This window comes from Gadus macrocephalus, chromosome 23, assembly GCF_031168955.1.
Source record: "Gadus macrocephalus chromosome 23, ASM3116895v1".
In the NCBI taxonomy this organism is placed as follows: domain Eukaryota; kingdom Metazoa; phylum Chordata; class Actinopteri; order Gadiformes; family Gadidae; genus Gadus; species Gadus macrocephalus.
Genome location: NC_082404.1, coordinates 15,610,239 through 15,634,026, shown reverse-complemented (window position 1 = coordinate 15,634,026; position 23,788 = coordinate 15,610,239). Strand labels below are relative to the sequence as shown.

General features: G+C 43.8%; 2 protein-coding genes across 2 annotated transcripts in view; both read right to left on the bottom strand.

Moving 5' to 3' along the window:
• Positions 1–23,788, bottom strand: part of LOC132452740 (NACHT, LRR and PYD domains-containing protein 3-like) — a 274,895-nt gene that overhangs the window by 134,762 nt on the left and 116,345 nt on the right. Inside the window, exons 24-26 of the mRNA XM_060045505.1 lie at positions 13,806–13,976; positions 8,942–9,115; positions 8,421–8,594 (exon numbers count right to left, since the gene is read on the bottom strand). Of these exons, the coding sequence (XP_059901488.1) occupies positions 8,421–8,594; positions 8,942–9,115; positions 13,806–13,976 (519 nt within the window). The remainder of the gene's footprint in view (positions 1–8,420; positions 8,595–8,941; positions 9,116–13,805; positions 13,977–23,788) is intronic.
• Positions 1,639–4,068, bottom strand: LOC132452761 (stonustoxin subunit beta-like). The gene has a single exon (XM_060045553.1). The coding sequence runs from the start codon at positions 3,830–3,832 to the stop codon at positions 3,260–3,262; it is 573 nt and encodes a 190-aa protein (XP_059901536.1). The 5' UTR covers positions 3,833–4,068; the 3' UTR covers positions 1,639–3,259.

Here is a 23,788-nt window from a genome sequence, read left to right as displayed (position 1 = left end):
GTGGGTGTCCTGCTCCCCACCACCAGCGCTCATTCCCATCTATTCTGTATCTATGTTTGAACACTGCGTCCAGAAGCCAAACTGATTTGAGTTACTAGTGCTTGTATTGAAGTTACTCGTCGCTCTTCCAACAGTTACCTGTTAGTATTTTAATCAGTGACTTTATATTGTTGATCCTTGCTTCGTTAGATGAGTACTAGGCCCTGTCCCATTCCTCTCCCCTTAACGAGAACACTTCCCTCCACAGTAAAGAGTGAAGTGATAGTGAAGATCGCTCCCTATGAAATGTGACACCACTAGAATTAATATTATGCAGATTAGCGTAGTGAACGTGCTCCCCTACGTCACGCGCAGCACCGACGTGTCTACACTACAGGAAGGAGCCTACTACTATTTTCATTCACGTTTGAAAATGTCACCCTTGTGTCGAAAATAAGACAACCTACACATTCAGGTCGTACAGTTAAATCCAGTCTACAGATAAATAATTTAACTTAATATGTAACAGTTTGAGAAACATGGAAAAATAGCCGCTTGCTGAGTTCTCAACGTGTCCTGGGTCATACGTGATACCCCCTTGGCTGTAAGAGAGGTACCGAGCTGACGAGCTGCCAAGGGACTTTAAGGGGAAATAGGCCCTCTCTCTTGCCCCTAAGTATTGGATCACCCTACCCCTCCGAGGGAACGCACAACTTCTAGGGCTGGGGCTCAAATCTAGGGCTAGGGGAATAATAGGATGGGGTCCTAGTTACTATTGCAGCCCTTCTAGGCACTATAAATGTTATACGATGTGGTTTGAATTAAACATCACATGACCAAACCATTAATTTTCGAAATCAACTCTATTTTAGTTTTCTCTTCTGGTGTGCATGTGTGTCACACACCAGACACAAATCAGTACTTACAAGACACAAATCAGTACTTTCCTATAGAGCGCACTCTATGGGAAAGTACTGATTTGTGTCAATCTGACAACGTTGCTCAATCAAGTGTCGCTTAATCAAAGAGTCCCGATTCTCCCATGAATGGATTCCTATTCCCCCAGCCCCTGCTTGCTCTGCCCTGAGTCAAACCCCTGCATCCAGACATCGTGGCTCTGTTGATTTTCTTGCATTTCATCGACATTTGGCCTGCGGATGGAGTTTTAGTCTTCAGATAGTCGGTCTGAAATGTTGGTCATCGGTCATCGTATGACGTGTGTCTAACCTGAGAACCATGAGTGTGTTTATCAGAGGGTCTGATGAGCCGGGTGTTGAACGCGGAGGGGGCAGACAACGGTCTGGATGTGGGGGTCAGCCTGTTGACCTTTGGGCTCCTACCCCAACGGGTGCGTCTACATGGAGAGGCGGGGGATCCTGACCCCGGAATGAGGCGACGCCCTCATCCACAAGACCTCCGTCGACTGTCCTTCAGCAGCCAGGACATGACCTTCCCCTCGCCCTGCTTCGACTTCGGGGAGAAGGTCAGCAGATACATGCATTCTCAAAATGACAAAATATCTGTATTGTATATTAACAGAAAAAAATTGATCAAAATTGAAGAGATTGATAATCTCGGAAACTACAAAAATCACAGCACATTATCGGTCCCAAAATTGATCAATAAAAATATGAAAATGGTTTGATTTTGATTGACAAGGTGTGTGTGTGTGTGTGTGTGTGTGTGTGTGTGTGTGTGTGTGTGTGTGTGTGTGTGTGTGTGTGTGTGTGTGTGTGTGTGTGTGTGTGTGTGTGTGTGTGTGTGTGTGTGTTTGTGTGTGTGTGGGTGTGTGTGGTACTACCTGGAGGACTGCATCCAGCTGACCCGCCGTCCAATGACAGCAAGGGTGAGGAGGGAGGAGATGAGGACGTAAGGAAACCTCTGTACCATGTAACGGGAACTACCATCTAAGGGCCTGGTGCATTACCACAGGCCTGCTGTCTCTGAACCAATCAGACAGCAGAGTTTGCCAGATAGGCTAGGCTCTGGCAAGCTTAGCCTGTCTGTTTAGCCACCTTTTTACCTACTTTTTGTTTTTGTATATGCGTGTGTGATTAAAAAAGTCAGACTCCACTGTTGTGTGTGTGGTAATATCCTCCCTCCACACACTGATGAAGGGGTGAATGGAGACTCCACTGTTGTGTTGGAGGTAACGTCTCCAGAAGACTTGGAGGATTTCAACTGAACTAACAGGAAGAATCCTCTGAACACACAAGAACGTTCAGTTGATCGACTGAGTTGTTTATTAACATTATGCTTTATGAACAATTACAAATCCTAAACAGGTATCTTTAATCATTGAACATGTTGACTTGTTGTTCCCAACAGAACACGAAGAAACAATCTTCCGTTTAAAGTAATTTACAACATCGTTACCCTTTCCCATAGAACCCTTATCATCATTCATGATTATGTTGTTAAATCTGCTTTAAATCATGTTCCATGTCAGGAATGGCAAAATATAAACAGATTTTGGGTTCCTTTAATACAATGTTGAAAATATATAAAATATTGTAGCAATATAAAGTACCATCAATCAACATTTAAAACACATTTTACATTAGAAAGTAAATCTTTGTACAACCGGCTTAACCCAAAGATCTTCCTTTCATGGTTTATGCTGAACCTTTCAGAAGCCCAATAAAATTAATAATTTGGACTACAGTGGAGTATTTAAATCAATCACAAAGTGTTGTACTTCCACGGAACGGGTTGACCCCTCAGAGCACCAACAGCTGCTGCTCAACAACCCGATGCACTACAGGTACGTCCATGGGTCCACTCCACGGGTATTCAAACGTCCCCCTAACAGCTGGTCCTCAACAACGTCAGGACTGTGTGGACCCCCCAGACCCAAGCGGCCCCCTCTAATCTGACGCTCAGCAGCCCAGCTGAACACAGAGAGGGCTGAGAGATGAACCACGAGAGACACTGATGTTACCTGCTGCTTACCACCGGCACACAGACCTGATGTGGGTTTAGATCCATGAACGGTGTGTGTGTGTGTGTGTGTGAGTGCATGTCTGTGTAAATAAGTCTGTGTACGTGTGTGTGTGTGTGTGTAAATAAGTCTGTGTGTGTGTGTGTGTGTGTGTGTGTGTGTGTGTGTGTGTGTGTGTGTGTGTGTGTGTGTGTGTGTGTGTGTGTGTGTGTGTGTGTGTGTGTGTGTGTGTTTATAGTCATGTACATATGTTTGTTGGTTTGGGTGTGTTTATGACTGTCTACATGCGTGTGCTCTTCCATGGGTCTGTGTGTGTGTTTGTGTGTCTACAATGGACACTCACAGAGACACTGAGGAACCACTCGTATCAAACCAAAACCCAGGGAGGAGGACCTCCTGGGTGAAGGAGGCCTGGAAGGTGTGGATGTGTGTCAGTGTGTCTGAGGACCACCCTCCACCTGGGAACACTCTGTAGAAGGACAGAGAGCCAGCAGGCCGGTCCAGATACACTCCTACTGTGTTAGAGTGAGGGGGGGGGAGACGTATGGATGTTGAACTACCGTTGTGACAGGCAGAGTAGGGAGCAGCGTCATCGTCGTCATCACAATCAAGACACCAGGACTTGTTGTTCAATCCAAGCAGGCTGTCACCACCCAGTCCTGTCCTTGTCATTCCTCTGTATACCACTCCTATAGCAACCCCTCCTCCCCACTCTACCTCCCAGTAGCAGCGGCCAGTCAGACCCTCTCTACACAGCACCTGGAGCTGGCCGTCAAACCTCTCTGGGTGATCCGGATACGACTGGTCCTCTTCACCCCGCGTCACCTTCCTGCTGTCCTCAGACAGAGAGAGTTGTCTGTGGGCTGTGTTTGGGTCCAGTGTGAGTTCACAGGCATCTGACGGGAGAAACATGATTAGGCTGCTAAAGCAATATTATTAATTATAATTATCATCATCATCTTCATCATTATTAAATAAACAGCATCACCAGCTCTAATTGAAATCTAAGATGAAACACATGCATCATTCAAAACATGTTAATATGATTATTATGTGCCATTGCTAATGTATTGACCGGAATTAAAACAAAATGATAATTATTATAATAGTGAGAAGTTAATAGTATAATTAAAAATTTTTTGAATATAATATAGAAATGTAATTATGATTAACAGTATCCCGATTATTACGGTGTTAGTCCAATGTTGTAAAATCATCACTCATGATGTAATCACAGCAATTATGTTAATGTTTATATATGTAAGATACATGATGTCAGTCATCAGCTTCATTCACAGATATCTGAATGAACAGACGTCACCTCCTGCTGTGTGGATGGACTTTCCCCCTCAATAGTCAGTGTGTGTTGTGATGAATCAAACAGACACTTACACTTCTTTAGAGCTGGTTTCAGTCTCCACGCTCCACTGTGCTCCACACTGGGGGGGAAACAAAGTGAGAGCAGCATGAAACATTCACCTTCATCATCTGCCGTCTCATCACTTTCTACACAACATAAGTTACAGCTGCCTTTTCAAACCACTTCATCTAGCAGAGGGTTGAATCCTTGTAGGAGACTTTGGGCCCTATCTTGCATCCGGCGCAAGTGACTTAGTCACTGGCGCATGTCTCGTTGCTAGTTTACAACTGGCGCAGAGCGTTCTTTTCCCACCACCGCCACTCGCCGGTAAATTAGGGATTGATCATGCGCCCCAAGGGGCGGTTCGGCGGAAGGAGGAGGCGTGTTCTGGCGCAAACGGTATTTTGCCGTTTCTGAATACCATTGCGCTACTGACCAGGAAATACCTGGTTTAAAGTCAGTGGCGCGTTGTTCAGATGCTATTTTAAGGGCGCATGCATAGATGCGCATGCGATGCATACGGAATGCTTGTGCACCTCGCGCATACACTTTGCTTCTCCCATCTACCTAGCCGCACATTCTTGGTAAATTATTTGGGAAAGAACAGCTGATGCAGCGGTAATAAGTTGTACTTTTAAATCAATGCATCTGCAAACACCGTACAGCAAACACATATTTTCTTGACAGAGACATCGTGTAGGCCTACATGCCCATAACTTTTAGGATTGATGAGTATTTGATCGTGAAAAACATTGTTTTACCGCGAGTGAGTGTTAAAAAGAATGAATGACTGCGGGGGCGCGTGTGTGCTCTGTTTAAACACACGCAAACTAAACACGTAACGCATAATACAATCAATGGCAATGTCCATTACCGCGGGGACACATGCATATTAGGATAGCATACAATACTGATAAGAAACAATGTTTATAATGTATTGCGTATATCATTAAATAGAACCACAGTTACCGCATATCATATGTTATATCATATACGTTTTCTTTGCCGAAATTTATTTGAGGACTCAGTATTTCTGAAGTTGTGGAAGAAAACCCCTTATTCCATGTGTGAATTAGGCCTTATTATTTGGCAATAAACTGAGCAATTTGCAGTTTGTAATTCAAGTGCATCTGTCTCATCGGAGACTGCAGACGCGCTATCAAAATATCAACTCGTCCGATTCAAATGCGCTCATGGCTCTTAAAGGGGATGGGAGCTGGCACTCTCATTGGTTTGTTGGACGTTACGCCCAAACCACACCTACGGGTAACTAGGCTGCTTCAGACCAACCCTTTTGACACTTGCGCCGCGACGCAAGCGTCATTTATCCGCCTGTAAAATAGCGATAGCGCCGTAGAACCGCCCACAAAGCTACTTGCGCTTTGCGCTTCACACTTGCGTTTCAGACCGTTAAAATAGGGCCCTTTGTCTCTGAATGGTGAGTTCTCCTCTCCATACCTGAGATTGTCCAGTCTCCAGTGTGGATCCTCCAGTCCAGCAGAGAGCAGCGCAGCTCCTGAGTCTCCTGGGTGATTGTAGCTCAGGTCAAGCTCTCTCAGATAGGAGGGGTTGGAGCTCAGAGCGGAGGCCAGAGAAGCACAGCCTTCCTGTGTGACCAGGCAGCCAGACAACCTACACACACACACACACACACACACACACACACACACACACACACACACACACACACACACACACACACACACACACACACACACACACACACACCTTTATTCATTATATCTGGATGAGAATAGTTCTTACTGAAGTAAACAAGTTAATAAAGTATTAATTCCATATGAAGAACAACTAAAAGCTTTATGATTTATTTTAGATCACAGCCCGTCTAGAGCCTCATCACCATGTCTACACTAATGGCAACTCCTCAGTGTTACATAACATATAACACATAGCATCCATAACATACAGACAGCAACCCCTAACCCTAACCCTCACATGAGCTGGCCAGAGTTACATCACATATAACATACATAACATGCTAGCAGTTAACAGGACAGCAACCCCTCACCCTCACATCAGCTGGCCAGTGTTCTGTCAGCTAGAATAACCTGATAACTCATAACAGACTAGCAGCTAACAAGTCAGCAAAAATAAACGGTGACCCCAGCCTACAAATTAATAATGACACTGAATCTGTCGGGATCTTAAGTCCAGTTCAGACCAAAGATTTGCCTCGCAACGACTTCCAACGAGACAAAAATAATAAACTCCCCATCAAACTAACACATTTTATTTATGTTCCTAAAATCCTCGTCCTCTAAAGTTCTGTTCCTCCTCTGGCCTCTCATCCTCTCATCTGTGCTCCACTGACATGTTGACCCCAGCCTACAAATGAATAATGATGCTGAATCTGTCAGGGATCTTAGGCCCAGTTCAGACCAAAGATTCGCCTCGCAACGACTTGCAACGAGACTGTTTTGGAACGTCGCAGGGGATAAGTTGCAGCAGTGTGAACTGGTCGTTGCAGCGCGGCTGATGCCGTCGCAAGGAGTCGCCAGAGATTGAACATGTCAAATCGCCAGGTCAAGTTTTAGAACACAACGACGTACCTATTTCTCTTCAGCCAATCAGGACACAGCACAGAACAACTTGTACATCACGGCCTGACTCCGTCCTGGTCCCGTACTGTCCACAATACATGTTAGCTATAAACTTTGTTATGGTTACATGCGGCCATTCCAACATGCCCCCATTCAGACACCTTTTAGTAGGCCTACTGCCATTCCGACAGTCTACCAATTAGTGGCGCCAACTTCAGGTCAACATTGGAGGATCGTAATTATTTCGTTCAAATGTGTTCAACCAAAAAGTAGCCATTTCAGTAGTATTTATCTGTAATTTATTTGAATAATTCCAAATGTTGGTTGTGATGATGTATGAAATAACCCATTCCATCAATTGACGACTTCATTTTACAAGTGTGTTATGAGTGGCATGGCATGCACTCATTTAACATGCCCTGGGAATGTATAAATATGCTGGATATCTGGACCATATATTCATTAGAGTTGGATTTAAACTCAATGCAGGACCACTATTGGAGTAGATTGGACGAACATAGGAACGAAATTAATTGTTTGGAGTGCTGCGGCGAATCAAGGAATGGGCGCAGAATCGGCCCAAAAGCAACAGGCCTACAATGCGCTTTACAAAGTAGGAAGGCGAGAATATAGCCTAGTCCCCCCCCCCCCTTTACACACAAATTCTCGAAGGGGATCAATAAAAATAAACCAACAGTTTGTGCAAATAGAAATCTCTCTACAAAGAATGGCACCCTGTTTATGCCGCTGAAGTACGCCTGGAGTAGACCTGAAGTAGACCTAAGTAGGCTTCAAATTATCGGCTTTCTAACTCGCCGTCTTCTCCTTTTCAGGCTTTTTTATACTGCCAAGCCGGTTCGGTCGCGGCTTTGTACACCCGGCGATTTCACCGTCTTATCTCAGTTTCCCGTGTAAAACCGAGGGGGTCAAATCCCCCTTCCATGGGTCACTGGAGAAGGCGGGATGGGATGCGCACGGGGTCTAGACCTCTTAAGAAACAGAAAAAGAAAAATCTGTTTGTTTACATGATCAGCAGCTCGCGGTGTCTCTTATTCCCCAGTTAGAACTGCTCATGATGATATCGCTGCATTGTCTCTGTGGAGACAGCGCAGCAACACCTCTACCCAAGCCCCCGCCCCCCCCGGAACTGCAGAGCCGTCGCATTTACATCAGAATGAAACCCAATAAACCGCCAATGTGTGTGTAAGGTCCGGGAGGGTAAATTGGGGTGCTAGCAAAAGCAACCTAATCGCAAACCTAAGTTAGGCTACTTATTTTCGTGATGCTGATGCTGTTGCGGCTCTCAGCTGTGCCAGAGCGTTCACAGTTGCTAGGGAAACCACCTGATGTCGCCGCCCGGTGCAGCAGTTTGAACTGCCCAGTTTTTAGAACGTCGCAGCCCGTCTCGTCGCAAGGAGTTGGAAGGAGTTGCGAGTTGCAAGTCATTGCGAGGCTAATCTTTGGTCTGAACTGGGCTTTAGACACGTGTCGTCTTTTCTTTTAGATCACAGCCCACCTAGTCCTGGATCACCCCTTACTATTAAACAAACCCAAAGACACATTTAACCCTAACCCTGACCTGAGGGTTTCCAGTTTACAGTGTGGACTCCCCAGTCCAGCAGAGAGCAGCTCCACTCCTGAATCCTGCAGATCATTGGTACTCAGGTCCAGCACTCTCAGACTAGAGGAGTTGGAGCTGAGAACTGAGGCCAGAGCTTCACAGCATCTCTCTGACATCTGACAGCCATTCAGCCTTCACACACAAAATAAGAAGACCATGTTACTGTGTTTAAGTCTTTAACATTTTCCACAATTGAAAGAGAAGTTATGCCAATGTTAAAAAAAAATATTTCAAATGCTAATAATAAGCTTTAAAAAAGCCTGACTACATGTGAATAGGTTCAATAAGAATAATACAAAATAGTAAACTTAACTTATATAACATTCAACTTATACTGTCATGACAACAACGATATCAATATGTTGAGTTATTCTTGTAAAAAAATATTATTTAGGGGTGTGAATTTTGACTTTATGGGCTTAAATCTGAACATTAAATGTCTTTATTGTAGTCTTTTTTGCACATTGAGTAAAACTGACCTGAGAGTTTCCAGTGTACAGTGTGGACTCCTCAGTCCAGCAGAGAGCAGCCTCACTCCTGAATCCTGCAGATCATTGTTACTCAGGTCCAGCTCTTTCAGACTAGAGGAGTTGGAGCTGAGAACTGAGGCCAGAGCTTTACAGCATTCCTCTGACAGACGACAGCCAATCAGCCTTAACACACAATAAACAGAACATGTTAGGAACCCTGAATTAATGTTTTAGACGACTTTTCTGATAGTTAGCTATCAGAAACTTTTATTTTCTGATAGTTACATAAAAATGATGATACATTATTCTTCTATAAATTATATTGTGGTGATCACGGCCGTGGTCACCGTGTCCGGGTGCCGCAAAGGATCCTGGGAGGCTCGGGGGGAAGCGGCACCGCCACCAAGGGAGTCGTGTGTGTGTGTGTGTGTGTGCAGTGCTGCCGCTCCCATAACGCGCACTACGCGCTGCGCGTAGGGCCTCAAGTCCTGAGGGGGGCCCCAAAAAAAAAAAAAAATAATGAAAAAAAAATTCTTACTTGTATACTTCTGGTTTTAAGTTTGTATTTATGGATAACTATTTAATTTCAAAGATTTTGGACATTCCAATACCTGGGTCCCCCGCAGCCGACGGACTGCGGGGGAAAGTGAGACAGTTGTGGGGGGGCCCAAGGCAGAGGGGGGGCCCATGGCAATAAAAAATTAATAAATATTGAATTATCCACCAGCCCATAGTGTTAGGAGTCCGTCCCCCCCGTCAACAACTGTTCGCTACCACCCCCCCCCCGTCAACAATTCAGCGCAGGGGGCCATAAAGGAGTTATGCTTAGGGCCCCAAAATAGCTAGCAGCGGCACTGTGTGTGTGTGTGTGTGTGTGTGTGTGTGTGTGTGTGTGTGTGTGTGTGTGTGTGTGTGTGTGTGTGTGTGTGTGAAAAAAAAAGGCAACTCTCTGGGTCTTGCGTGTATTGTGTAACTGCTTTAAACCTGGGCCCCGTTTCCCAATAACGATGGATCCAAGCTCGTACGATCATTCTCACGATTAAAAAGGGTTGAAAAATATGTCCCCATCAAGGCCGACAGCAGAGTATCCTATGAAAAGAATAGACTACAATAATATAAATACTGTAGATATTAAAAACACATTTGATTAGGCCTGGGCTGACATATGCTTTGTCAGTCCTAATCTTGAACGCACTGTGCGTATATTTTTTCGAGGCATTTTCCCCCCTGAAACAATTCCATGTTACAAAAATCTCAAACAGCTTGTGTGACAACTACATTTATCTTAATGTGCTGATTTCTGAAACATGCTTTGCTCAGCAAAGAGAGCAGACTTCATCTGATTCCTTATAAGGTTTCATTGATGGCGCACACTCTCTAGTCTAGAATCTTTAGTGTAAACATTAAAAATGCAACGTTCCATGCATTCATTATCATTCAAAGGCAGAGGCTGGGCATTGACACACGGCTATTGCTGACCCGATTAGAAGAGCTTGGTCTAGATCCTGCCCATATTGTTGGGCAGGATGATGTTTAGGCCTTTTTACACTGCCAAGCCGGTTCGGTCGCAGCTAGGCATGCCCGGCGATTTCACCGTCTTATCTCAAGTTTCCTGTGTAAAACCGAGGGGGTCAAATCCCCCGGCGCAGGCTTTCTTGGTTCACTGGAGAAGGCGGGGCTGCGCACAGAGTTTTGACCTCTTTAGAAAAATTTGCATACTCCCGAATGTTGTTGTTTTTTTATGAATGAAGTCACCCGCATGCAAAAATGAGTTCACGTCTGAGTGTAGGCTAAAAACGCGATTAACTATTTACAAGTGCAAAAACGCCAACATTTTCTTTATTTTGCTGACTAAATTAACTAAATTGTGGTGCTAGCTCAAGCAGGCAATTTACCTCGGGTAGTGTTAACACGTGGGTCGTGCCGCGAAAAAGGCGTGCATAAGACAGCATATTTGGCAGTGTAAATAAGCCTTATGATGGTGCTGGTAATCGGGAAGGCGCGCAGCATTCAGGCACGCATCGCAGCACAGTTTCCCGCAGCAGTCTACGTTTACTGCAGAAACCACGCTCTCGACTCTACTAAGGTCAGGGATGTCCAATTAATAATGAACTTCAACACAGCCTCACCGAAGCACCTACAGTGCTTTATGGAAAACAATCGCAACAAAAAACGCCTGCAGAAATTCTCCAACACCCGCTGGTCTCAGCATGATTCATGTACTGTATGTCTTCTGTCTCTGATCAATACGAGGACCAACCACAAGGTTAAATTAAAATCAGAGGGAGACAGAAAGTGTAGCTCGAAAGCGACCTCCCACACCAGACCAATGGAATCATTTGATTTTATTATGTGCCTTGTGAGAGGGTTGCCTTGGGACGTGGCGTTTGATCGGTACATTTCGGCTGCACATTTATTTTTGGAATTTTGCTTTTTAAATCTTGCAGTAGTCTATGAGTAATATATTGGCGGCAACCACTGTTTTGTGGGTATTGCGAAATGGTGCCAGCTGTACATTCCGTGGTATTGGATGTGTTTTAATAAAACACATCCAATACCACTGAATGTCCAGCAGGTGACCTCCACTGAGGCTATAGTAACAATGCTCTTAGCACCCTACGAGTACCCCTGGAGCCCTCGTTAGCTACGAGTGTTTTCCTGACGTTCGTTACGCAACGATGCTTTCGGGAAACGGTGTGAAAACTGTACGATGCTCGTACATCGAACTCACAAACCACTTAAGGCCTGATTCCACCGGACGCGTTACGGCAGCATTACGGCTGAGGCACGTCTTGGCCGTGGTCACCGCAGCAGATAGGTTCCACTCTAATCAATGAGACTATTTCCACCGGGCGCGGCTGCGGAACGTCTCAGCAGCGTCCCAGGAGCGGCTCGCCGTGCCGCAGCGCTATCATTCCGTAGCATTTCTATTTTTGCCGCAAGCCGTTGAACCGCGTCAATTTCGAAATGGCAGATCGAGCAGGGCAGGAAGGGAAAAAGTAAAAGCCATAGAGCATCCGGTAAATTTTCCAAATAAAACACAATACTCAGCTCATGTAGCCTATCACAACTTCACATCAACATTATTACGTCATGACCGGTGGCACCAGGTCAGCAGTCAATCAATCAAAGGGTCTCAGAGGGTCGGCAACATGGACGACGAGAGACTCATTGTCGACTCATTGTCGAAGTTCAAATACTGTGACTTAATTTGTTTAACTCCCACTCTCCCGTTAACAGGAGATTGTGGGAGGGAACTATTATTACATTTTGCGTATATAATTGAAAAGATGCAATGGCTACTCTTGGATAACTTTTCAACTTTTCATTTTCCCACATAAACAACAAGGTGTAATATGTCCAATGGCACCACCCTGATAAACGCGGTCAGCAAAGGTACTGAGTCATTCGATTATATATTTAGACGGCATTTAGGATTGATCCTCAAACCAGGGGCAAGTAGTCTTTTTTAATAGTCTCCTGGGGTCTCATTTATAACCGTTGCGTACGCACAAAACGGGGCTGAAATGGGCGTACGTGACTTTCCACGCCAAGGTTGTGATCTATAAAAAACCAACTTGACGGGAAAATGTGCGCAGCCCTATGCAAACTCTGACCCATGCGTACGCATAGTTTAGAGGAAAAGGAGAATTGGCGACACAGATGGTGTGGTGGTGAACTGAAGTCAGACCGAAGAATTGTAGAGTGAGAAGAACGATTATGTTTCATCATCGCCCTTCATTAATTTAATTTCAACCCGTATCATGCGTTATATCTATGTAATCAGAATAATTTAAGTCCACTACGTTATTTCTCAGTTATAACTCCAGAAATATCTCCTTAGAATAGAAATAAAAATAAATTCTCTATATTTAATCCCGTCACTCCATACTGTCCACTGACGGCGCGACTGCATGGAATAAAGCATCTGTCCAACATGTGTCAAGAACATAATATTTTTATGTGACACTGTAAACACATAATCAAATGTCAAATAAATCCCAAGTGTGAAAAACCAAGCCACTCTCCTCATCACAATCGTTGTCCGTTACTCTTGACGCTTTTCATGACAAATCAGGCATTAAAAAGGGTTTATGTTCAAGAACATTTTACATGGGTGATTACAAACTGATTATCCAAGGCGTTCTCGTCAGTCTTATTACCGTAACCCTATAAATACAGAGGTGAGCGCCATGGTAATGCTGCACCATATGGCACTTCTGGCGGACCATGCAAATGGCAGGATTCGGAGGGAGAGGGTATTTAGGGACCATAACGATTTATTGGTAGGCTACATACAAATATGTAACTCTATGTCAGACCACTTCTTTTTTAATTCTGGGACAGTGCGCTCCGTGCTACTGCAGAGTTCACTGCTGCAGCAACATGTTGCCACTAACTCTGCTTTTTGTTGTTGGCGATCCCAATCCCGTGACCGCCGAACAAAACTACCTTTCGGGCCTCCATCTCACCCACAAGTGTCTCCACTTCAACCTCCGTGAAATTTCGCTTTTTTGATTTTCTCAGTACTTCTGCCATTGTTTCCAACAAGACATAATACCGGCATCTGAGTGTTTTATATGCAGATCGCATTCATGAGGTCATTTGCATTGACCATTTATGGTTAAAAAGGGGCGTGTAGAGGGCGGAACGTGAAGCTCATTCAGCTGCGCACAATTGTAGTCAGTATGTGATTTATAAAGCAAAGATTGCGTACATGTGTGCGTACGCAGTGTTTTATAAATCTGAATATTTTTTGGCGCACGCAAAACTTGGCTTCTGGGCGTACGCACATTTTTAGTAACGATCCCACGCACAGTTTTATAAATGAGACCCCACATACGGAACTGTTTGCACGGTGAGTAAAACTGACCTGAGAGTTTCCAGTGTACAGTGTGGACTCAGTCCAGCAGAGAGCAGCTTCACTCCTGAGTCCTTCAGACGATTGGAACTCAGGTCCAGCTCTCTCAGACTAGAGGAGTTGGAGCTGAGAGCTGAGGCCAGAGCTTTACAGCATCCCTTTGACAGCCCACAGCAATTCAGCCTGCACACACATTAAAAATAACCTGTTAGGAACTGAGATTAAAAGTGCTTAAAAGATCCAACTAGCTCACAGGAGAAACATGGTGTAGCTAACGAACAGCCAGGGCCGCCATGGGGCCACACTGGAGGGGAGGACGTCCAGTGATGCTAGCGCCTCCGCTCTCCTCGCTGCTATCAGGGATCAGGGAGTGAGCTCAAGGAGATGACTGTGGACATTCAAACTTCCATCAGCAGTCCCCTGATGGCCGTAGGGATCCTGAACTCTGTGTGAACAGAGTCAGACCTAACGAAGCAGAGGGCTGTGGAGCCAAGGAGGGCCTTCAGCGCTCCATCAGTCCCAATGCTTCCTTCTGTAAGACTAGTGATTCATTGATTCAACCTTTTATTTTGATAAACCATCATAAATGTGCTTAAGCTCATTTACAAAAACCTAAAACACTAAGGGCACTTGCCCTCCCTGACTTCAGACACTTTTACCGGGCTTCAAAACAAGGACGACTATGAAACCCCTCTGGGGCTTTGCTTCTCTACATATTCAAACCTTTGATGTTATTCTGTATTCCTACATATTAAATAGATTTATATTATTCTGTATTTCTACATATTCAAACGTATTCTGTTGCTATGTATTCCTACATATTCAAACGTATTCTGTTGCTATGTATTCCTACATATTCAATCTTTTTATGTTTATGTATTCCTACACATTCAATCGTTTTATGATGCTTTGTATATCTACATTTTCAATTATGCTGTTCAGTATATTTCTACATAGTCAATAGTTTTATGTTGCTTTGCATTCCAACATATTCAATCGTTTTATGTTCTGTATTTCGACATATTAATTAATGTTGTCCTGCATTTCAACATATTCAATTATGTAGCTTTGTATTGCTGCATATTCAATAGTTATATTTTGTTCCATTTCTACATATTCAATCCTATCATGTTGTTCTGTATTTCTACACAATCAATAGTTTTATGTTTTTCTGTATTTATTCATATTAAATTGTTTTATGTTGCTCTGTATTTCTACATATATTGTTCTGTATTTCTACATCTTAAATTGTTTGACCTTATTCTGTATTTTATGTCTTCAATTGAAGTTCTGAAGATAAAATATATATCAAGTATATCTGTAAAAAAATTATGACATAACAAAGACCTTATACAGTCATGGCAACACATTTATGAACTTGAAATGAACTATACATTCATATGGCGCTTTTCAAGTCACCTTCCATTGACTTTATATAGGGCTTTACAGTGAAGGGGGGACCTCACTAACCATCACCAATGTGTAGCATCCACATGGGTGATGCACGGCAGCCAATCTGCGCCAGAACGCTCACCACACATGAATTGTGAATGTGATTGGAATGTCATATTTTACTTTATTGACCGCACAGTCATGTACATTACCTTTAACACACACACTTACATACACCTGTATACATGCTTACACTACCAAGGAACCACCATGGAAATACGCCCGTGAGCTTTTATGTGTTATCCTTTTGACCTGTACATTTGTATTCTTACGTTTGTGCATGTGTCAATAAAGAATTTCAATCATTTCAATCAATCAATTACACACCAGCTTGAGGTGGAGAGTAAGGGAATTAAAGAATCATCCATTTAAACAGGGGGATGAATAGGGGCCAGATTGAATGAGCCTGGTTGGGCAGCTTTAGCCAGGTCCTGGAAAATTCCCTACTATTTTTGCGATAAGTGCCCTGGGATCTTTAATAACCTCAGTGAGACAGGACCTCGGCTTTACGTCTCCTCTGAAGGACGGCACCTTCCACAGCCCAGTGTCCCCGTCACTGCACTGGGGCATCAGGATTTATGCTTTGACCAGAGGGAAGAGTGCCCCCTACTGGCCACCAACCAACACCACTTCCAGCAGCAGCTCAGTGTTCCCAGTTGGTCTCCCATCCAGTACTAACCAAGCCCACCTGCTTAGCTTCAGAGGTTCAGCTAAGGCAGGGTCTACATTGGTCTGGCTGCTGGTTTATTTAGACCGATAAACTTTGATGGATGCAAATACTGCGACTTAATTTGTTTAACTACCACTGTCCCGTTAACAGGGGATTGGAACGCACTTTTATCATATGTTTATAATTTAAAAGTTGCATTGGCAACTTTGGGATTACTTTTTCAACTTTTCATTTTCGCACCCCACATAAACAACAAGGTGTAATATGTCCAATGTCACCACTCTAATACATGTGGTCATCCAAGGTACTGAGTTACTATCTCATATAGATTGACGTCATTTAGGTGTGATTATCAAACCAGGGGGCAGTAGGTAAAGTCTTCTGAAACGGAACCTTGTGGTGAAACTATTTGCACTTAGTAAAACTGACCTGAGAGTTTCCAGTGTACAGTGTGGACTCCCCAGTCCAGCAGAGAGTAGCTTCACTCCTGAATCCAGCAGAGCATTGGTACTCAGGTCCAGCTCTCTCAGACTAGAGGAGATGGAGCTGAGAACTGAGGCCAGAGCTTTACAGCATCTCTCTGACAGATTACAGCTGTTCAGCCTTCACACAAAAAAACAGAACATGTTGAGAACCGTGATTAAATGTTTTATAAGACTTTTCTGATAGTTTAACAAATGATTATACATTAGATCTTTAAATGGTAGTTACATATTAGGTGTACAATGTTGATACTAACAAAAATGCTACAACAGTTGTTTTGTAGTTCTGAAAACTGTATCATAATATTACTTTTTTAGAATTATGTATATAGTGTGTATCGTAAAACATGTTATAAGTATGCCTACAGATATATGTTGTATGTTATTATAACTTTTGTATTCTTGTATTATGTATATTATATTGTTTGCATAGTAGTAGTGCACCTTCAGAGATGTTTTTTAATTGACTATAACTTTTATATTCTAGTATTATGCATAGTGCTGTATTGTTAATACATCTTATGAGTGAACCTACAGAGATGTTTTGGAGGCTTTGAGCAGTGGCAGCAGCCCCAGAAGACCCTCGTCAGAAGCAGAGTATTTCTTCAGGTAAAACACGTCCAGCTGCTCTTCTGATGTCAGTACGATGAAGACCAGAGCTGACCACTGAGCAGAGGAGAGAGATTCAGTGGAGAGTCTTCCTGATGTCAGGTACTGTTGGATCTCCTTTACCAGAGAACTGTCATTCAGCTCATTCAGACAGTGGAACAGATTGGTGCTTCTCTCTTGAGAGAGATCTCCACCTATCTTCTCCTTGATGTAATGGACTATTTGGTTATTGATTTGTGACCTCCTTCCTGTCTGTCCCGGTGGAAATTTTTTAGTTGGATTGCCCAGTAATTTACTTCCTCTTGGTCCTAGCAGACCTTGTAGGAGCATCTGATTGGTCTCTAGAGAGAGGCCCAGGAGGAAGCGGAGGAACAAGTCCAGGTGTCCGTTCTCACTCTGTAAGGCCTTGTCCACCGCACTCTGGTAGAGGAGGAGGAGTTCAGCATCCCTGGAGGTTGGCTGTTCTTCTAAGAGCTGGTTGACACCAGTGTTGATGTAGGACAGAAAGACAAAAAGGGCAGCCAGAAACTCCTGGATGCTCAGATGGACAAAGCAGAACATCCTGTCCTGGTGCAGTCCACACTCCTCTTTAAAGATCTGGGTGAACACTCCTGAGTACACTGAGGCTGCTCTGATATCGATGTCACACTCTGCCAAGTCTGCCTCGTAGAAGATCAGGTTGCCTTTCTCCAGCTGGTTAAAAGCCAGTTTCCCCAGAGAAAAAATGATCTCCCTGCTCTCCGAACTCCAGTGTGGATCAGTTTCAGCTCCCCCATGATACTTCCTGTCTCCCTGTATGGACTGAACCCTCAGGAAGTGGCTGTACATCCGAGTCACGGTCTTGGGCACCTCTTCTCCTCTCTGGGATTTTTTGAAGAAGTCCTCTAGAACTGTAGCAGTGATCCAACAGAAGACTGGGATGTGACACATGATGTGGAGGCTTCGAGATTTCTTGACGTGAGAGATGATTGTGCTGGCCAGTGTCCCCTCTCTGAATCTCTTTCTGAAGTACTCCTCCTTCTGTGGGTCGTTGAACCCTCTCACCTCGGTCACCATGTCAACACACTCAGCAGGGATCTGATTGGCTGCGGCAGGGCGTGTGGTTATCCAGATGTGGGCAGAGGGAAGCAGGACTCCCCTGATGATGTTTGTCAGCAGCACCTCCACTGAGGTCGGCTCGGTGACATCCGTCCAGATCGGGTTGGTCTGGAAGTCCAGAGGAAGTCGACACTCATCCAGACCATCCAAGATGAGGACTACTTGGTCATGGTCGTATCTGTAGATGCCTGATTCTTTGGTTTCAACAGAAAAATTATGAAGAAGTTCGAGTAAGCTAAACTCTTTCCCTTTCAATAAATTCAGCTCTCTGAAAGTGAGGAGAAATGTGAAGTCAAGGTCGTGGTTTGCTTTGCCTTCGGCCCAGTCCAGAGTGAACTTGTGTGTTAAGACAGTTTTACCAATGCCGGCCACTCCGGTTGTCATTATTGTTCTGATTGGTTTATCTTGTCCAGGTAAAGGTTTAAAGATGTCTTCACATCTGATTGGTGTTTCGTCATTGGCTGTTTTCCTGGATGCCTTTTCAATCAGTCTGACCTCATGGTCCTTGTTGACCTCTCCACTGCCTCTCTCTGTGATGAAGAGCTCTGTGTAGATCTCATTCAGAGGTCTCTGCTCTCCTGCTCTAGAGATTCCCTCAAACACACAGTAGAACTTCTTCTTCAGATGAGCCTTGAGTTCATGTTGCCACTGGACCGCAACAGCTCCTAAATCACAAACCAGCAGAAACATACCATTCATATTTCCGAGCAATATTACTGGTGTAAAGAAAAAAGTATTATAAAATTCTACTTTATATGGATCTTATAACTTTATTAGTAGTGCTGTCGTTGTTGAGTATCAGTGGCATCAGTGACTGGTTAACCTGACATAACAAGATAGTGGTGCTTCTCTTCCACTGAGTTATTCTGCTGTTGATCTGCAGTTTAATGTTAAAAATTCTTCAACCTGATACCCCCACAATGACCCTACATATCTGGATCAAACCATTTAACCTGATACCCCCACAATAACCTTACATATCTGGATCAAACCATTTAACCTATATATGACTATCTTACCACTCCCCAGCTTGTCGGCCAGTTCCTCCTGGTTAATCTCCATCAGGCAGAGCTTTGTGATGTCTACCACTCCCTCTATGGCACGCCTCCTCTGCTCCTCGTTCTTATCATCCTCCTCCTCCTTCTCCCTCTGACTCTCTGAGCATTGTGGGTAATCTGAGAAGAGATCCCTCCAGAGCTTCTTCAGCTCCTTGTCTAGAAAAGCGTGTGCTCTCTCCTCAGCCCTCTGGAACAGAACAAACATCAAGGAGAACTTTACTTTGAACTAACTGAGGATATCGGAAGCATCAGTCCTAGATTAACATCTCCCTGGTCTAAAAGAGGGAAACTGGAGACTATTAGCTCCACAAGAGATGCTTTTATTGGCCATGTAGAGCCAGGGGTACCGCTAGAGATTGTGGGCCTTATCAAAGAATATATTGGGCCTCAAACCTAGACCACCCACCAGCCTAGAAAATCCATTTGACCACCCATAGATTGATAGACTGGTAGCTCTAGTGTAGCCTAGTACTAATTACCCAATACTTAGGGCTGGGCGATATACCGGTAGTAAAATTTATACCTGTATATATTTTAAAGAGATATGCAGTTAGGACAATATCGCCATACCGGGATACTATATATTATTTTGATGCTGCCTTGCGAGCGCCATTTTATAAGGCCGACCGCCGCTCTTTGAGCCTACAAGCCATGTTCAGCTGCTCAATCCCGCTCCTTACATGTACGTAGTGTTCTCCCACTCACGTTTCGCATCACAACAAACTTTTAACAAAAACATGGCGGACACGGTTGTAGAGAGTATGGAACCCGTAAAGGGACATGGGGTGAAAATCTTTTTTTTTATGTTTCTCGTGAGCACGAGAAAGTGTGTGTGTGTGTGTGTGTGTGTGTGTGTGTGTGTGTGTGTGTGTGTGTGTGTGTGTGTGTGTGTGTGTGTGTGTGTGTGTGTGTGTGTGTGTGTGTGTGTGTGTGTGTGTGTGACGACAGCTTGTGAGTGGACAAGCGAGGAGACCGAGCGGCAGCGTGCATGTCGGTTTAGTGAAGTAATGATCGAGTCCGGTTGTGTGTATGAATAAAGTACCCGTCAAGAATCGGTGGCCGCTTCATTCCGACCGTATTCCGACCTATAAGCAGACCCACTGCCGGTCAAAGTGAAGGGTGTTGACCCCGAGAGATCATCGGCCCTGGAGGGAACGTCTCCCCTGTGCTCCTCGGTCTGGGAGCCGACAGCAGGAAAGGTGTAACACTAACCATTTCGTAGTCAGATGCAAGAGACGTGCTCCAATAGTGCAAGATAAAAATAAAGCACATTCATTTGAATGATTTTAGCTTGTGTGTGATTTATCGCGGGCACAGACACAAGCTAAAATCATTCAAATTAAAGAAGAGGCTGTCAAGGAAAACAAAGGTTTTTTTGTCTCTAATGATGTCTTTGGTAGCACTCCGTAAGTAGTCCGGTAACATGTCAACCCTAGCGTCTTCGGTTACTTAGCGACGTCAACGTCTTTGGCGGTCTATTTCTCTGCTGATCAAGACTACGAATCCTTGTTACAAATTAATTGTATAATCACACACCATGAAGTTATTTTTTCGTTTAGGCAAGTAGCAGTATAATAAGCGGGATAATGTACAGATCATCGCCGGTCATTATCGAAGATAAGCCCCTTCAGGGGGAAGCAAGTCACCTCCGCTACGTGTCGGTGTCCTGTTCGCCCTGTCTGGGCTTATTTTCCCGATAATGACCGGCGTTCTATACATTATCCCTTACATATCTGTTGTTAAAGCACCGCTGTGCTTCGTTGAGCAAAAAAAAACAAAAACTAAATAAATGGTTGATGGTGAATACTTGTGGCGTAACTACATACTTTACCCGTTTAGTTCCAAATATTGTTATAATATCGTATATCGCCATTCAAACAAAAAATATCGAGGTATGAGTTTATTTTATCAATTGACCATTGATGTATGAATGTCAGAGGTACATTAGTGACATCTCTCATTACTGTTGCTGTTCTGGCAAAAGCCTTTCCTCTTGAGGAATTCATGAAATTCAGTGGTGTTTTACATTTTGGTCAATAGGTTCCCAACGTTTGTCAGATGCCAGTAATGTTACACTGGCTCTAACCACCTTATTACAATGGGACAGAAAAGACACAGGCTGCTTTCATACTCTGCTATTACTTTTCGCCACTAGGGGTCAGTATTCACAGACCTACCCATAGTTGAAAAGTAGAAGAAAATTAGTGAAGGCCTCAGTAAACAGACTTTCTGGTTCATCCACCCGTCTCCCTCATGTATTAATATTCATTAATTTCCTGTTTGAAGAAGAACTATTTGATTGATATAAGATTCTATGAATCCCTAGGTAGCTCTGTGATAATGGGCACCACAGGAAGGGGAATAAATAAAAACCTTTCTTTTCATAAACTTGGTGACCAACTGTTGGCCCTGCTCCTCCCCCTCAGGTTTCTGTTTCTGATACCCCGACTTCTACCTCAACGACGACGTGTCAAACTACTGACAGTCTGTTCTCCGTCTGTTCTGCTTGTTAGCGCAACGAGTGGAAGACTCTGTGCTGAAAACTGGATCCACGGAGGACTGAACCATGCAATAAAGAGAGAGAGGTGGAATATGTACACTATACTACCCCCCCCCCTTAGGTCACCCCTGTCTAGAGCTGAAGTTAAATGTAGTTTTTCATTTACATTTTAAAGAGAGGTGAAATATAAAGACTATACTGAACATTAAGCCAAACATGGAGGAACAAACCCCTTGTTTGTTTAAATTGCTACGTTTTAATAGATAACATTTTCACTCGAAATATATTAACTTGATTATGATGAATTCCCCCCCCCCCCCCTTTACGGCGCCCCTGTTTAGAGCTGAAGTCAAATGTCTTGTTTCATTTACACACCTTGATCAGCTCTGCTTGATTCTGCTGTACAGACTGAGCACTGGTAACCTTTGACCTCTCCTGTGGTCGCCTGTGGAGACAGCGTACACACACACACACACACACACACACACACACACACACACACACACACACACACACACACACACACACAGTATCTTTTTAATACAAATATTTCCTGAATTGTAAATATCAGTCAGTAAAACTACTAGTTTGTTGGAAACTCCTACCTCTCCTCTCTGGAGGGGCGTCCATCTTTAAGTTCAGGAGGATAATCCATAGACCAGTCGCTCTTCAAGGAGACACAGCTGGGTCCAGGGGAGTCTGCTCTCTCCTTCTGGACTCTTATAGAAAAACAAGAACCAGGATTTATGGATGTTTGATAGATGCTGTAGTTTTATAATCTTTGACAAATCCTTACCCTTCCTCTCTGTAGGGGCGTCCATCTTTAAGGTCAGTAGGATGACCGATAGACCGGTCGCTCTTCAAGGAGACACAGCTGGGTCCAGGGGAGTCTGCTCTCTCCTCCTGGACTCTTCTAGAAAAACAAGAACCAGGATTAAAGGATGTCTGATAGATATAGTTGTATAATATCTGATAAATCCTCACCTCTTCTTAATAGACTGATTTCCATCTCTAAAGTTAAAAGGATCAGCCATAGAGCGGTCACTCTTCAAGGAGACACAGCTGGGTCCAGGGGAGTCTGCTCTCTCCCGCTGCTCTGGGCTTCAACACAACACAGAGCTTGTACCAAGACTGATGATGGAGTCATGAGATATCAGTGCTGAGCTCTGAGAAGGACTACAGTCACAGACAGTGAGATCCTCTTCTTACCTCTTTGCTTTGCTCTGGTGGCCATGTTCCCCAGACAGAGTGGTTTTAGAGGTAGGATCCCCCTCCTCCCTCTCCTCATCCATAGTAGACTGGAGACCTGGAAACAAACACAACTACATATTGTTTCCACGGCAATTCAGTGTTGGTTTTCTCTCTGGTTTTATGTGAGCTGCTTTTTGGGGGGCTGCTGTCTCTTTAGTGCGGCTGAGAGGCAGGGTGGTCATTCCAAGATGCAGACTCAGACCCTCTCACTATCAATAAGAGCAAATATGTGGATATGCTGCCCAGATGTTTCCAAACCTATTTAATAACTATTAATTAATAACTTTAACAACTATTCATCATTCCACTCAGAAGGTCTCTAAGGGCTTCAAATGTGTCTGATCAAAATCAAGTTCACAATGCTGAAATCATACCAACTGTTCCCTGTGCTGGTTGAACCGCTCTGAAGGCAGCACCATATATGGACTTCCTCGTGTCATATGACATTACATCCAGAGCTGTGATAAAGGCCCACAGAGAACTAGAACCAGAACAACATGATCTTTAAACACCTTCACTTACCAAGATATATAATGCATACAACTGTATACAACCAAATACAACTGTATAATCTATCATCCGCACCTCGTAATCATAATAATACTCATAATGATAATAGTAACAACATAACAATGCATTATATAACTGTATATTTTTAGAATCGGCTACATTTTCTAATAAGAAAATTAAAGTTTAAGTCTTTCTGCCAACAGCAGTGTGACCGATTAACTTCATAACAGTGACGGACACTACAGTTTAAACATTTGTTCATTTAATTGACATATTTAATAATAATGTTTAGCAGTATGCGTTTACATAAAAATAGCAATCTTCCTCTTGATGATATATAAGTGCAATACAATACAGTGATTAAG

Excerpts from the sequence above, each read along its gene's own strand:
- LOC132452761 (XM_060045553.1), bottom strand. The coding sequence starts at position 3,832 with ATGTTTCTCCCGTCAGATGCCTGTGAACTCACACTGGACCCAAACACA.